We start from the raw sequence: 15,409 nt of genomic DNA on the forward strand, positions 1-15,409 counted from the left end.
ACAAAACAATGCAGGTAAGCACTACTACTATTTCGTGTTTTAGGAGATGACGAGGCTCAAAGAGAGAAAGTGATTTAGCTGCTGTGTACATTTGGTTGGTAAGCAATAGCGTGGAGACTGATCCCAAGCCAGCTGGCTGCAGAGCCCAGAGGCCTTTATGCTGAGCCCTCCCCTGTCTTTTCCACATGTTCTCCCTGTGGAATGAGGCAGAGTCAACTCCACAAAAACTGAGGTACATATTAGGCCGGTGGCGGCACCTTGATGGCACACATGTTGCTTTTCTTTTAAAACAAAAAATATTAATATGTGAGTCATTTTTTATAAACCAAAACTTCAGTATTCAGGTTTAATTGCAGTGTTGGCATTTTGTGATAAAAAGTAGGTTTTAGGTTGCAATTTGGGCTCTTGTCTCTAAAAGTTTGTCATAGTTGTGTTAGATAATGGACATGACTATTGTTGGCTGTGATTCCAGTGTTAATGAAACAGCAATATGTAGTGAGTGAATATGGTGTCTTCAATTAAAGACACACATAAAATAAAATTATCCATCAGTGTCAAACGTGTTGTGACCAGAGGCTCAAAGGAACCTAAACCGATATTTTCCCTAAGGGCAAAAATTCAATGTTTGCTAAATTCAATGTCTTTCAGACCATACAAATGCAACTCATGTGATGACAAAAAAGTCAGTTATTTTTCATCAAGTCTCATAATCATCCTTGCCTAAGTTTTTGAGGCAAAGTAGCTGTCCCCACATGACTGAAGCCATTGTACCTCCAAGTATTTTAGCACCTCGAAGCCCCACTGACCAAGCCCACAGCACCTTCCAGGCAGCCATCTCTGCACTTGCTTTACCCTCTGCAGAAGGGAACCTGGTTAATCAGGAGAGAAACTCCCCCAGAAAGTAAACAGTGAGTAGAGTGTACATATGGTGAGAAACAAATGGCTCTTGGTACCATGTTGTGGAAATTATCTCACTTATGTAGATAAAGGAACCAGGCAAGCCTAGGTGGCTCTGGGGAGTTCCCCCCCCCAACACACACACACACACACACACACACACACACACACACACGACGCACGGCCCATTCGTGACGTGTGTGCCAGCCTCTCTGAGAAAACAGCATCCCTACACTCAACACCTTCAGAACAGGGCTGTCCTTTGTCTCGCTGTCCTCCGTGTCGACGCTGAGCTCCACCATGTCTGTGACTGCCTGCCAGGGCTTAGGGTTTGTGATTTCACTGGTCGGGTTTGCAGGCCTCATTGCAGCCACCTGCATGGACCAATGGAGCACCCAGGACTTGTACAACAACCCAGTGACTGCTGTGTTCAACTATCAAGGACTGTGGCGCTCCTGCGTCCGAGAGAGCTCCGGCTTCACTGAGTGCCGAGGCTACCTTACGCTGCTGGGGCTGCCAGGTAAGAACTGGGTTCCTGGCTAGATGACTGGGGAAATAGAATAGAGGAGACCGCAGCTTCTGCCTGGGACGTGGGAGAGAGACCACAGGACAGAGAGGAACTCATTTTACTTTTTATAGGAGAAACAACAAGTATTGTTACACAAATAAAACTTAGGGGGAACTTTCCAAGTTGGAAGCTCCAGTTCCCTCAGCTAAATGATGCCCAGTTCTTCTGGGTTATTTTATCCTAGTGACTTCTATGTGAGCAATAGCATAGTCATATTCACCTGCATAAACAGGACTCGGGAGATCCAGATTTCAGCCACTCTCTTCCCTTAACCTCAAGTTTGTCCTCGCTGAGTTAGATCCTGCCTAACTCTAGAACAGATTCCACTCCGGGACCTTTATGCCTGGCCCCAGCTCCTAGGTGCATAAGCAAGCAACAACAGCAATAGAAATGGGGCAGGGAAAAAGCCCGATATAAAGACCAGGATTTGCTGAGATGTGACAGATGGGCTCAGTTCTGGGACTCCAAGTTTCTGACTCTAGAAATATTGGCCCCAGGGAATGAAATTCCAAGCATTCCCTGCACAGTGGCCTCTCCCTGGTCAGTGAGCTCCGCCTCTGAGCAAGGGAAAGTGCTGCAGCTGCCATGCACCCCTCAGACTGCCATGTTAGCTACCCCAGGACTGTATGTTCATTTGCTTAGTAGATTAGTCACTTCAACCTGAAGAAAAATTCAAGTCACAAGAGAAAAGGTCAAAAGTATTCTTCACTTGTACTATAGAATAAGACAATGATAAACTCGTCATTTTGAATTTTTGGTTATTTGTTCCCTCCATAAATACAAATAGAAGGCTTGATAAAGGAATTGATCTAAGTTGGGAAGGATCTGAAATAGAAAATACAGGGCATCCCCCACCAAGAATCGACCATGTGACTTCAAGGTCAAGACTCAGAGATAGATATAAGGGTAGGGGGAGGCAAAACTGAAGGTGTTGGTTAAAATTATTTTTATATATGTTTGACATCTGAACATAGGGTACTCTGCACCCTCAAGATTCTATGGACTTGGCATTCTAAGAAAATAGGATAGCCCTGGCTGAGCAATGCCAGGGGCCATGTGAGGAGTGCCCAGGGCTGGTGCTGTGGGAGATGAGACCAGCAGGGCATTGTGTAACAAGGCTCCCTCGGGGCAGAAAAATCACTGTAGACACTGGAGAGTGGTTAGGATTTGAAGGGGACAACGTTCTGGAAGGAAAAACGGCATGGGCAAGAGCCACCCATGTCTCACTCGGGCACCAGTGAGAACATGACCTTGGCTGGAGAGGGCTTATGTGGGGGAAGATTATGGACAGCACTGAATGCCAAGCTAAGGTAGTTGGAAACTCATGAGAGGTTTAAGATTATGGTATTTCAAGAAGATTAGTCTGTTAAAAGAATGCAAAATAGATCAAAGTAGGAAGAAAGGCAAAGGCAGAAATGGTAGAACCAGGGCAAATGAGAGGAACCAGTTAGCAAGAGAACATGAACCAGATGTGGTCAGCTGCTGGTCAGGGATCTCCCTTCATTTGGGACTGGGGAAGGTGAACCACTTCCTGTCTCTAGATCCTCCTGCCCTTTCCCCAGCTCTGGGTCTAACCATCTTCACTTCAGTCACAAAAATGCCACACACAAAAAGGAAAGAAAGAAAGAAAGGAAAGGAAAGGAAAAGAAAAAGTCCAGAGCCTAGGACTTGGGTCCGTGCAGAGCCAGAGGATACAGTGGACAGAATCAGCCTGAGGCTGATCTCATGCCACACACAGCACCCGCAGGGACAGATAAAGCCTTTGTGCTCCCTCCAAAAGGGGAATGACAGTGGCATATCATGCATTAGCACTTAGGTAACCCCCTGCTTTGCAATATTCTGTGTGATCTCAACACTTTGTGAAATTGATACTATCACTATCAACCTTTTCGAAAAGGAACAGGTTTGAGTAACTTGCCCAAAGTTACTTGCAGATCTTGTCAGAGGTCAAATCCTGTCCTGTCAGAGCCTAAGCCCCAGCTCATAACCCTAATAAGAATCTGCAAGGCCCAAAGACACAAAGCAGAAATCTTTGCAGCCACAAAGTAAAAATCCCCAGTGCAGAGGCACCTTCCCTTCCTCTTTGCCTAAATCTGATTCTGAGCTCCACCCAGACATCTAGGTGGGCCCTGCACTAACAGTAGTCAATAGCCTCCATGTTTATGTTGCAGATAAAGCAGTGGCAACCCAGAGGGCCAAGGTGGCCTGCCCATGCTTACAGACTAACATAGGCCACCCTGAGACTGCCTGTTATAGCTTCTGCTAGAACCTGTGCACGGGTGCATGTGTGCTTGTGAGAGAAAGAGAGTCCCATGAGTAATCAGTTTAAAGAAAATTTTTTCAAAGAGAATATTCTAGAAATTCCTTTTAAAGAAAAAAATCTTACAGACCTTCAATGTTGATTTAAATTATACTCACTTCACCAATTATCCACTCGGTAGGTATAACATTGCCCCTTCACCCACTTGTAACAATCAAAAGTGTCTCCTGATATTACTAAATATCCCTGAGGAGCAAAATCATCCCCACTTAAAAATCATAGCAATCACATATATTAAGTCATACATGGTACAGGGGCAGACCAGGATGAAAGAGGAGGTTCAGAAGGGAACTGACAGCTGAACAGAGTCTGCCACAACAAGCATGAGCTACCTGAGTGGGTAGAGGGAAAGGGTGAGAGACAGAGAGAGAGAGAGAGAGAGAGAGAGAGAGAGAGAGAAGAAGAGGAGGAGAAGAAGAGGGAGAAGGAGAAGAAGAGGGAGAGGAGAGGGAGAGGGACAAGGAGAGAGACGGAGAGAGAAAGTGACAGTGTAATTTGTTAAGAGATTGAAAACATTTAGCAGTTTGTGTGGGAAGATGCAGAACAATGCTATATGTTAAACCAGGCATGATGGTGCCATCATTACGCCTATAATCCAGCAAGAGAATTACGCCTGTAATCCAGCAAGAGAATTGCTGGGAGTTTGAGGCCAGCCTGAGCTACAAAATGAGTTAAAGTTCAGCCTGAATTGCATAGTGAGATCCTGTCTCAAAAATGACCAAAAGAAAAAAAAGTTATGTGTTCAGTGCTTAAAATAATATTTTTAAATATTTTTCAGAAATCAAAATTTAAAAATAAAAAAAAAGCTTTGCTAAAAAAAATTTTTAAAAGACTTAAATGGAAATATATAGCACATGTTCATAGATGAAAATATTATAAAAATGTGTATTTATCTCTAATTAATGTATTAATAATAAAATGCATTAAGAACTAGCTATTTGCCAGGTGCTGCTTCAAGAAATGGACATATATTAATAGGTGCCGTTAACATAATTGTATTTATTTAGGTAAATTGGCTGTGTACACTTTATATTCACAACAATCCTGTGAGATAAGTACTGTTATTATCTTCATTTTATGATTAAGGAAACTGAGGCTCAGTGAGGTTAAAGAATTGCCTAATGATGGGGAGTGGTGATGCATGGCTACGATTCTAGCATTCTGGGAGGCTGAGGCAGGAGAATTGCAAGTTCAAGCCCAGAATAGGCAGGTTAGTTACTTAGTTTTTTTTTTTTGTTTGTTTGTTTTAAGAATGATCAGGTAATGGATTAACCCTACCAGATATTTAACCAAAAATTAAGGTTTTGATAATTCAAATTGTATTTTAGTAAAAAAAAATGGACAAATAGATTAATGAAACAAAACCTACATTTAGAAAGATATGTGTGAAAATTTAACATGAGATAGAGGAGGTTTCAAAAGCAGTGGGAAAATGAGGATACTTAAGAAATGCTACAGAAATTATTGATTTTCATAAATGAAAAAGAAATTTCAGCACCAACCAACACATAAACCAAAATTAATTCCATAGTACTTATACATTAAAATATATCTAAATACTTTAAATTCTAAAATGGTTTTATCTTCTAAATGGAAAATATAAAATGGAAAATAATTCTCAGCACAGTAACAACAGAGAAAAACTAAATTTATTTGACTACATAATTCAACAAATAGCTATTGCACACATTTCATGCACCAGATATTGGGAAGTACATAAAATGAAATACAATCTATGGGGTTTATTTTTCAAAAATGCAGAATGAAACTAAACACAAATAACCAATCAAAAAATGTACTAGTACTTACAGCAATATTAAGATCCTTAACAAATAAATAACATACAAATTGATAGGAAAGTGCTCAATTTCCAGGGAATAAGTGAGAAAGGAGTACAAACTGACAGAGAAAGGAGCTGTAACAAATATTTCATAGGTGCGCATTTAAAAGAAGTTAAACAGGGGTCAGGGATGGACTTTAGAGGTAGACTGCTTGCCTAGCATGCATGAGGCCCTGAGATCTCTAGCACCACAAAAGGAAAAAACAATTCAAACTCACTAATCAAAGAGATGTAACAAAAAAAACAGATGATTGTGTATAACTTCCAAATTCACAGTGTAGGTGAGCATGGAGTGGGATCTTTCAAATATTGCTATCAGGAATACAATTCATAGAAATTAGTGCCGCCCTATGCAAAAAGAATTTTTTTAAACTATGCACCCTTTAACAAACTAATCCTAGCCTACAGATCCATCCTAATGGAATAATTGGAAGTGGTGGCAAAGAGTTACATGTAAAATATTAATCCCAACATTGCTTTCATACAAAACTATTGAGAGAAGATACAATTTAACTATGAAAGAATAGACACTGTTCCGGTAAATAATCACACTTCTATATAATGGAGTGCTAATGCACTCATGCTGCATTATATTTATAAAAACTTTGTGGACATAAATATAATTCAGTAGAAACAGCAAAACATCAAGTTTTACAAACTCTTAGTCATGAAAAAATTTATAGAGAATGGATAAGAAAGAAGTATGTCAAATTCCTGTTAGAGTTTAAAACGGAGTGATTTGTAAAATATTTCTCCAAATTTTCATTATGAAAAACAAAAGGTAGGCTCGGAAACTAAGCATGTACCAGTATGGTAATATAAGGGAAAATTATTAAATGTGTCAGCTGTTTTTCTTGTTAGTACACTAATTTTACTTTTTCCTGATTGCTAAGTAATATTTTCACTGCTATTTATATCATCATTTTCCCTCATTATTATAGACAGTGTTACAGTATTAATAATCCTGAAAGTTGTTAGTAAAAATGATGGAAATACTTCTTCCAAAGTCGGTAAAACAAGCTCTTGAACATTTACAATCTGAAATAATACTTCTGTCTACGGCCATCCTACTCTGAAAGCACCCGATCTCATCTGAAATGATACTCCAGGAGTCTTATTTAAGCCTAAATGCAGGAATGATTTCAGCAAAACATTTTGCTCCATTTTAAAAGTGATTAAGCAAGCTCAAACCACACTCATTATTGTCAAACAGAATCAGACCAGGAGTTAACTAATAGCCATACATTAGATAACTTTCAACAAAACGTGTAGCTATGAACCAAAAATCAGATTTTATGTCTGGACTCCTGTTCATTCTTTGGTAAGACAGCTAGAGTAGTGGTTCACTCATTTGAGAGCCCAGAAAATTCACCAGGGTGTGAAAAATCCCATCTTCCAAGTGTTTTAAAACATAAAAAAACAAGTGTATAACTTTTTCCTTCTCATTCAGCAGCCTTTCTATAATAGCTTTACTATACCTTCTAAAATTAGTTTTTGCCACATTCCAACCAAAAAGAAAAGTTCTTTAAATTTTTTAGTTTTTAAAAAGTTTTGTACTGGTAGGTTTGCAGTATGTAACAGATGCATTCATCATGGGGGATTTTTACGTATCACATCTTGATCCTTTTTACATCTTCTCCCTTTCCCTTACCTCCCTCCTTCTCCTCTCATCTCCAGATCTCTATCCTCTCTCTGCATTCTGTCTCCTTGTTTCTCATCAGTCATCATTATTTTGCTCTTTATTTACACCGTGGTAGAGAAACTATGAGATATTTAAACTTCTACGTCTGATTTATTTCACTTAGCTTTATGGACTCAAAGTGCATCTGTTTTCCTACAAATGACTCCAGTTTATCCTTCTTTATGGCTCAGTAGTCCAAAAAAGAAAACTCAGTTCATTGCTGTCTGCATATGATTTTTTTTCTACTTTGAAATTTAGCATAAAACATTTGCATAAGGAAATAAAGGGAGAAACTGCTATAAGTGAAAAAAGATAACTTGTGATAATTTTTTGTTTGTTTTCTTTCTTCTTTTACTTGGAGTTCTCTGACTTACGCTTCATTCCCCACAGACACTGATCACAGAACTTAAAGTCAGGGGGCAAAGCTCAGAGTATTGACCCCACTTAGATAAGGGAAAGAGCTTCCATATTTGCCTTCCATGTTATCCGGGACTAAAGGCTTGGGAGCAGGCCTCGGTATGGTAAAGATAACACTGAAATGTCCAGACACAAGGGTTTGTTTTCTGGAGGAAACCAGTCATGGTTAGAGATTGTAGTGTGTGTAGTGTGTAGTGTGTAGTGTGTAGTGTGTAGTGTGTAGTGTGTGTAGTGTGTAGTGTGTAGTGTGTAGAGATTGAGTGTGTGAATGTGTATGTAGTTCCCACTTGGAAATCCAGATTTAAAAAGATTGAAATTAATTGAATGTCTCTAAACTCTGAGGTTAGACACACATGAGGCTCAGGAGCAGCAGGCTGATCATTTCTATAAGAAAATTGAGTTGTAGAAGCAAAATACTACACCAACTTTTTCAGCCGTGTGTCCATTTAATTGTGATCATACAACATCTAATTGTCTAACTGTAGTAAAAACTTTTCTACAAAATAGATAAATAGATAGTGTGTGAGGTCTGAAAGTGCTTGGAGGGCAGTCCCCACTTTTAGAGATGAAGACAGTGACCAAGCAGGACTTAGAGTTTGTCCCCAAATCACCTAGCACCCAACACAGTATGAGTCAGGGGCAATCTCGAGCCTCTCGGTGACCAGGTCAGGGTCCTTGGCCCTGCAGCTGTGTTTGCTCCTCAGGCCTTAGTGATACCTCCTGTGCCTGCCACACCACCTTCCCGTGGCTCTTGTGTGACTATGGAGGTCGGTGGGATCCCTGGCTTCTGGACCCATTTCCAACGGGACAACCCTGCCTGGCCCTGTCACTCACATAGAAACGAAGTGCGTTAGATAGAGGGAAAGGAGAGAGACCCACTTTTGCCTTCCTTAAAGCATCTCAAGCACAAACCACTTGAGGTTCCTTGACTACGTCTACCTCACTTGACTCACCTAAAAATGGCAGATAAATCTATCTGCCCTTCCCGCTTCTCTAAGCTCGAAACAGAAAAGTGGAAGTGGAAGGTAATATACAAGGGGACGCGGCAGTCTGGGAGGAAACGTGGCAGTCTGGTTTTAGATGGAACGATGGGGTGCTTGCCAGGGTCTTCGTACTTTGAAAGATGTTTGCGCCCTTCTGAGTAATGTGCCCCTAGGCATTTTCCCCAGAGGGTACCAAGTTCCCTGCAGAGACAGAGCTAGGATGGGGGAGGCTGGTGCCGCCCAGTGCAGGGCAACCTTCTGGCCTCTGCCAGCCGGTGCTCAACCAACTGCCAGCTGCACCTGCGCAGCTCGGCCTGACAAGTGCCTCTTGGGGCCTCTTCCCTAACAAATGAAAAAATAATGCCCTTGAACGAGGAGTGAAACTGAACTATCTAAGGAAAACACGGTGAGCAAACACTGAGCCCTAGAGAAAGCCTCTGATTAGCAGGGTTCCCCTCGGCAGCGCACGCTGGGCGCCCAGTTTTGGCTGCAAGGAGGCAGCAGGGCCAGGGCTGAGGCCATGTCCACCACCACGTTCCAAGTGGTGGGCTTCCTCCTGTCCTTGCTCGGCCTGGCCGGCTGCATCGCTGCCACGGGGATGGACATGTGGAGCACCCAGGACCTGTATGACAACCCCGTCACCTCCGTGTTCCAGTACGAAGGGCTCTGGAGGAGCTGTGTGAGGCAGAGCTCGGGCTTCACCGAGTGCCGGCCCTACTTCACCATCCTGGGCCTTCCAGGTAGGTGCGGGCATCCTGGGCAGGACCAGGAGAGCAGGCCTGGGCGAGTCCAGCCACTGGGCTGCCTGACCCAACCGTGCTGCCGCCTCCAGGCGTGCAGACGGACCACAGAAGGTGTGAATAAGAGCACAAGCTGGCTGGGTGTCACAGACAGCGCAGTCACACAGGAGACAATGGGAGGATTCATGCTTGGGTCTGAGGAACTGCTTGCCGGAGACCGGCTGCAGGAAGACTCGGTCTCTGGTAAGGGATGCTAGGGTTACCCGGAATAAACTACTGATTCTCACGGAGAGAATAAAGTATGTGCTCCTGTGTGCAAGTGACTTGTTCCTGCCAGTACATACATGGGAGCAAGGAAAGAGGATGGCACTTCGTTTTAGCCAGAAAAGTTTATCAAGAGCTAATTTAATTTTGTTTTCAATTAAGCTTTTCTCAAAAACTTGCAGTCTCTTTCAGTGCCTCAAAATTGCTACTAAATTATAATTTCATTTTTCTGAATTTGTATGGAGAACATCTGGTATACTCTTCCAAAAAAATCAGTATATGTCAGGATGTAAAATTACAATTATATTATAACAATGTATGAATATAAATATAATCACAAGTATGACATTCTTTCATGCTTGCAGATGAAATAAGCTAAATGTTGTTTGTAATACAGATAATCATTGCAAATGTGCACCATAGCAACTTTGCATTCTGCATATTATGGGAACTGTATTTTTTAAAAGCAGTAAATAAGAAAATAATAGAGCAAGTTAAGGTGACCAATAGGAGGGTGTAGTTTTTCCTCTTTCAAGCAGGTAGATGGAAATAAATTGCCAAGAAATTTTAAAGAGGCTTTGGAGTCCTTGAAATTGAATTGTGAAAAACAATTCAACTAATTCATCCTTATTTTCAGAAAGGAATAAAAGAAGAACTGTCAGAATACAAGAATTATTTATTTCTTTTCTTTTCTTTTTTTTTTCTGGAAACCGCTCATTGCAGAATGAACAAGATCACTACCTCCACAAAGGACAGGCTTGGGAAAGAAGCTGGCCCAAGGGAAGGCAGCCAGACTGGCCAGGGAATGTGCTGTAACAAGGGGAGAGGTCAGAGGAGGGAGTACAAGGCTTAGGTTGTTGAGTGGCTGCCTACATCTAATGTTAACTGTTAGTTAGAAAAAAGATTGATCTTATGCTCACAATTAACTCGTGACTATTCATGCTCAGTGACCGCTTCTCAGGGCTCCAGCGAACACTGCTGATCTCTTGCTCACTCTGTATCACAATGGCCCTTCCAAATGTTCCCACAGTCCTGTATGGCCAACCCCATCACTGCTATCTCGCCTTTGTCTTCTTATTCACCAGAGCTCCTACCCTCCATGAGCCCCCTCAGAATCTCATCTGCACTCCTCAGCAGTTCTGCTCCTGTACCACAAAATCATCTTCTCTTTTCCTGGCCAAACCCAGCTCTCCACTAGTATTATGTAGGGTTTCCTCCTTTGACCATGACTGAAGGTCAGTAGAAGAGGAGCCTCTTCCAATCACTGGCTCCCAATTCTCAGTTCTCCTTACACATTTCAAAACCCAAGCATCTCCCATGATCCTCTATTCCTGAATTAATTAGGTACAAACATGGCAGCCTCATACCTATGCCTTCCTATATACCTCACCTACTTTTCCTGATTTCTGTTCTGGGCCTCTTTCCCCATCCTATGGTTTTCCCTTTGCATTTACTGTATTTTGGGCTTGCTCACAGACACCTCAAAATGTCTCCTTTACCACCCCAGTTGCCTTCTCCCTAAAGTTTCTTCACAGCCTCATACTATATAACACCCCACAAGCCAGAGCATTCTCATGCATCGAGCACATTCTGCCTTCATGACACAGCTTACAAATCTGAGAAGCATTTATTGTGTACCACAGATAGAGCACAATACAACACTACCCTTGCCCACTCCTATAAACCTCAGTGGAGGGGACAAGCATGTGCATAAATATTCAGGCAAGGGTGTTACATGTCCTAGGGCTTTTATGTGGGTGTTTGGAGTACCAGAGACTCGGTGGGAAGTATCAGGAGGGGAACAAGTCAGAAGGATTTCACTGTTTAAGTCTGAACCTTAGATTACCGGTTTGGTTATTTGTACACTTTCTCACTCAGCTTTTGTGTAGTTGCCCCCATCAGCTAACTAGACAAGGCCTATTTTCCCAGTTCCCAGCATAGGAAATGGCAAAATTAGTGATCAGCAAGTGGTTGATAAACTAAGTTGAACTTTGGATAATAAGAATATTTTAAATGTCTGTATGACCCATGTGAACCAAACACAAGTGAAAAGCTTCCAAAAGAGAGAAGATTGCCTTTGTACTATAGTTTTTGCTATTATAGCCCCAGGTATAGAAAAGAACCTGGTTTTCCTCCTGCCTGAAACAGATTCATTGTTCAGCCAACTATTCACTTAACAAATATCTTTTGCACACCTACTAAGTTACAGGGACTAGCTTCAGGGACTCTGTTAGAGTAGTTAATGTCAACCACTGCAAGGAACAACCCTAAACATCTCAGTAGCTTAACACAAGTTTACTTCCTGTACACATGAAATCCACGGAGGGACAAGCAGCCTCCATGTAGCCACACGATTCAAAGACGGTAAAAAACAAGAGAAGAGAGTACACAAAAGGCACAACTCCTTTCAACCACCTCGGCCTGCAGAGGACATGTCATCTCCATTTGCAATGTCTTGACCAGATCTAGCCATATGGCCCCAAGAGCCAGGAGACATAGAGCTCACGCCTGTTTGGGGGGCACCCACCATGTCTGCCTCTGTGACACTTGAATAGTAACTGCTTGTGCTAAAACTTACCCACCAGGCTGGTTTCAATTCTGATACACAGATAACTTCTTAAACACTAAACAGTCTGTGCAAAAGAGGACATGCTGTTGACTTACATTCACTGTTCAAACAAGTATTAATTTCTGCTACATACCAGATATTGTCCAATGCAAGAAATGTGTGGTTTTAGAAGCCAGAAATTTTTATAGGGGTGGCCTGAAATCAAGAAGAAGGTATGATTTGAGATGATTTTCTGCCTTATAAAAGTCTGTGGTACTTATGTGATGAATATAAATATGATAATGGAAAAAATTAGTTTTTTCCAAAACGTAAGGAAGAAAGAAAAAAGAAGGGATATTGGGTAAGTTAGATGCTTTTTTTGCAATACTAGAAGTTGAGCCAATTGCTGTATTACTGAATTGTGTTCCTAGTCCTTTTTAAAAATTTTTTTGTGTCAGAAAGTCACACTAAGTTGTTCAGGCTAGCCTGGAACTTGCAATCCTCCTGCCTCAGCCTCACACTTTTATTTGCTGTCAGACCAGACAAAGAGCTCATAGAGAGGAAACCCAGTTGCTACCCAGGAGCTCTGAGATGTTCCAAATCCCTAAAGGGAGAGATCTTTAGAGTTTTAGGACACAGAAAGAAAGGAAGAAAGAAAGAAAGAAAAAAGAAAGAAAGAAAGAAAGAAAGAAAGAAAGAAAGAAAGAAAGAAAAAAGAAAGAAAGATTTCTTCACATATTTTGAACACTGTGGACATAAATGTGATGTCTTGCAGCAATGCATTTAGGCCTCTTGAAGGGGCTTTATCTTCTCTGTGTCCTAGAGGACCTCAAGATGCCTGTCTTGCACCTCTGTAACACTCTGCATGGCCTACAACAGGCAACAGGGCTAGGGCAGGAGGGTGAGAGTAGATGCTGCTTTACATCCTATCTCCCAGTTATGCTATAAAAAGTCAAGCTGTCCTAAGCCAATATGGGAATGTGGTAGGGGTGGTCCCAGCATCCACATAGAGGTATCCCCCAGACCTACTTGTCTGAATTGTGGAGATAGGATTTCACTGAAAGCCAGGAAAAGCGTTTCTTAGGCTGAGTTTGCAGAAAAGGTGGTACTTTAAATCGCTGGTAATTTGTGGCCATGGTGAAGAGTGTGGACTGAAGAGCAGCAGTCCTCATGCAGCAGGAGTGGCTGCACTGCAAATTGGAATCCAGAGATACAAATATTTGCTTGGTGACTTAGATTTGGCAGACAGAAGGAATAAGGAAGAAGACTACCAGGGGAACAAAGCTCAACAGAAACTCAGAAATAGCAGGCAAAGACATAAGGAGGTGGAGTAGATAGAGAGGGAGATGGAGGGGGCTGTGAATACTGTGGGGCTCCTGAGAGAGGTGGGAGGAGCAACACTAACCAGCCAGCACCCAACGCCTAGAGAGCACTTGCCTCCAGCTGCCTACCATGCTTTTGAAGGGTGTGGAGGGAACTAGGGGGACAGTCAAAACAGTGGAGCGGGGTAGAATGCTTGGAGATAGAAATAGAAGATTTTAGGGAGGTGGTGAGAGTTTAATTGTGACCTAGAATTCAAGAAAGCACCTCCGTCCAACAGAGAAGTAAACCTTAAAGTGTTTGTCAAAAGGCCTGAAGCAGATACCTATCATACTTTTAGTTAATAATTATAATAATCACTAGCAGTTACTAAATTCTTTCCAAATACAAGCTCTTTTCTTGCAAAATCTCATTTAACTTTTCATTCGTCTGATGAAAATGTATCATTTCGTCTGTTCAGAACTTACAGCCATAGAATAAATTAATTCAACTTAACAAGCTGTATTATGTAGCTGAACGAGGTGAGAGGTGGTGGTGGCAAAGCTATTTACCTGTCTATTATCAGCTCGGGGTAACTTGCAACTTAAGATTCCTCCTCATTGTATTCCACACAGTCAGCGCTGTGTGCAGTGATCAGTGCCATTTGTCGGGCTGCACATACACTCTCCACTTTATTCCTCAGAACAATATTAGCTTCATGATCACAAGATAGAAATGAGGCTCAGAGAGGAGGGAAAGGAACATGCCCAAGATCCCATGGATAGAAGATGGCAGGTTAAGAATACATGTGGAAAGGCTTCCAAGTCTGTATGCTTTTCCATTGCCCATGCCTCACCTCTGCTTCCAGACAGGATTGGCAGCCTTTAGATCTAAATACATTGGTCTGGGCTTGAGCACAAAAGCAGAGGGTGCATCACACCTTGACACTCACATGGCAGTGTTATTAGCTATGCACAATGAGAATACTGAGCTAACAGAGTAGATGATCCCCACATCATTCACAATTTTCCTCCCTGGAGACACTGAAGAGAGTGGCAAAGGACAGTCAGAGAGTAGAATAGACAGGAGACAAAGCCCTGGCAAACTCATGTCCCTGACTGTGTGAACACATTATAGTCAAGTAATGTTTTAGGTTTCTTTTGATGTGTCTGCTGAGATTTGTTTAGTGGCAGCCACCTGCACTTCTTGATCTCACTTCCCTCCTTTCTCAGATGCCTCAAACAAAGCACCTGTCTGAGAGAGCTCAGTGACTCATTTACGAGATCTTAGTAAGTAAATCACTACTGGGTCTACACCACCCAAAGTTCTCAAACGATTAAGACATTTGACATTTGCTAGGGTTGTCTCCTTTCTCCTTCTCCTCCTCCTCCACTTTTTCCTCTTTCCTTCCCCTCCTCTTTTTTTAACCCAAGGCCTTTTTCACTGGATTACATCTCCAGTTCTTTATATTTTGAGACAGAATCTTGCTAACTAAGGCTGGATGTGAACTTGTGATCTTCCTGCCTCAGCCTGAAAGAGTATTGGGATTACAGGCATGTAGCACTATACCCAACCAAACACCCTTTAGGAACACAAATATCCAAAGTAAAGATTATTTAGAATCATTTTGCCCCCTTTCTCAAATCCATCCTACTTGGGTTTTGTGCACTTAATTTCTCAGCCCTTTTGTAAGAACTAAGATAGTCTTGGCTCTCTTCCTATGGCCAGTTCCTCATTTCTACCTTAATGTGTAAGAAACAACAGCTGCTGGAGTGTTGGGGAGTTCCCCACATCAAGCTGCAAGTCACGTTCATGCAGAGGAACAGAGGTTTTTATAACAGAGCTGTCTTTA

At 42.0% G+C, this 15,409-nt stretch overlaps 1 protein-coding gene across 2 annotated transcripts in view; it reads left to right on the forward strand.

The window, feature by feature from the left end:
• Positions 1-1,197: 1,197 nt before the first annotated feature.
• Cldn18 (claudin 18) overlaps positions 1,198-15,409 on the forward strand; it is a 29,484-nt gene continuing 15,272 nt past the window's right edge. The window contains exon 1 of one of the 2 annotated variants that reach the window (XM_003476742.3): positions 1,198-1,417. In XM_003476742.3, the coding sequence (XP_003476790.1) occupies positions 1,198-1,417 (220 nt within the window). Of the gene's footprint in view, positions 1,418-9,069; positions 9,447-15,409 lie in introns of those variants that run through there. The other variant, XM_003476741.4, reaches the window with a different exon arrangement.

This window comes from Cavia porcellus, unplaced genomic scaffold (genome assembly GCF_034190915.1).
Source record: "Cavia porcellus strain 051 isolate PalLab524CR breed Dunkin Hartley unplaced genomic scaffold, mCavPor4.1 scaffold_5, whole genome shotgun sequence".
In the NCBI taxonomy this organism is placed as follows: domain Eukaryota; kingdom Metazoa; phylum Chordata; class Mammalia; order Rodentia; family Caviidae; genus Cavia; species Cavia porcellus.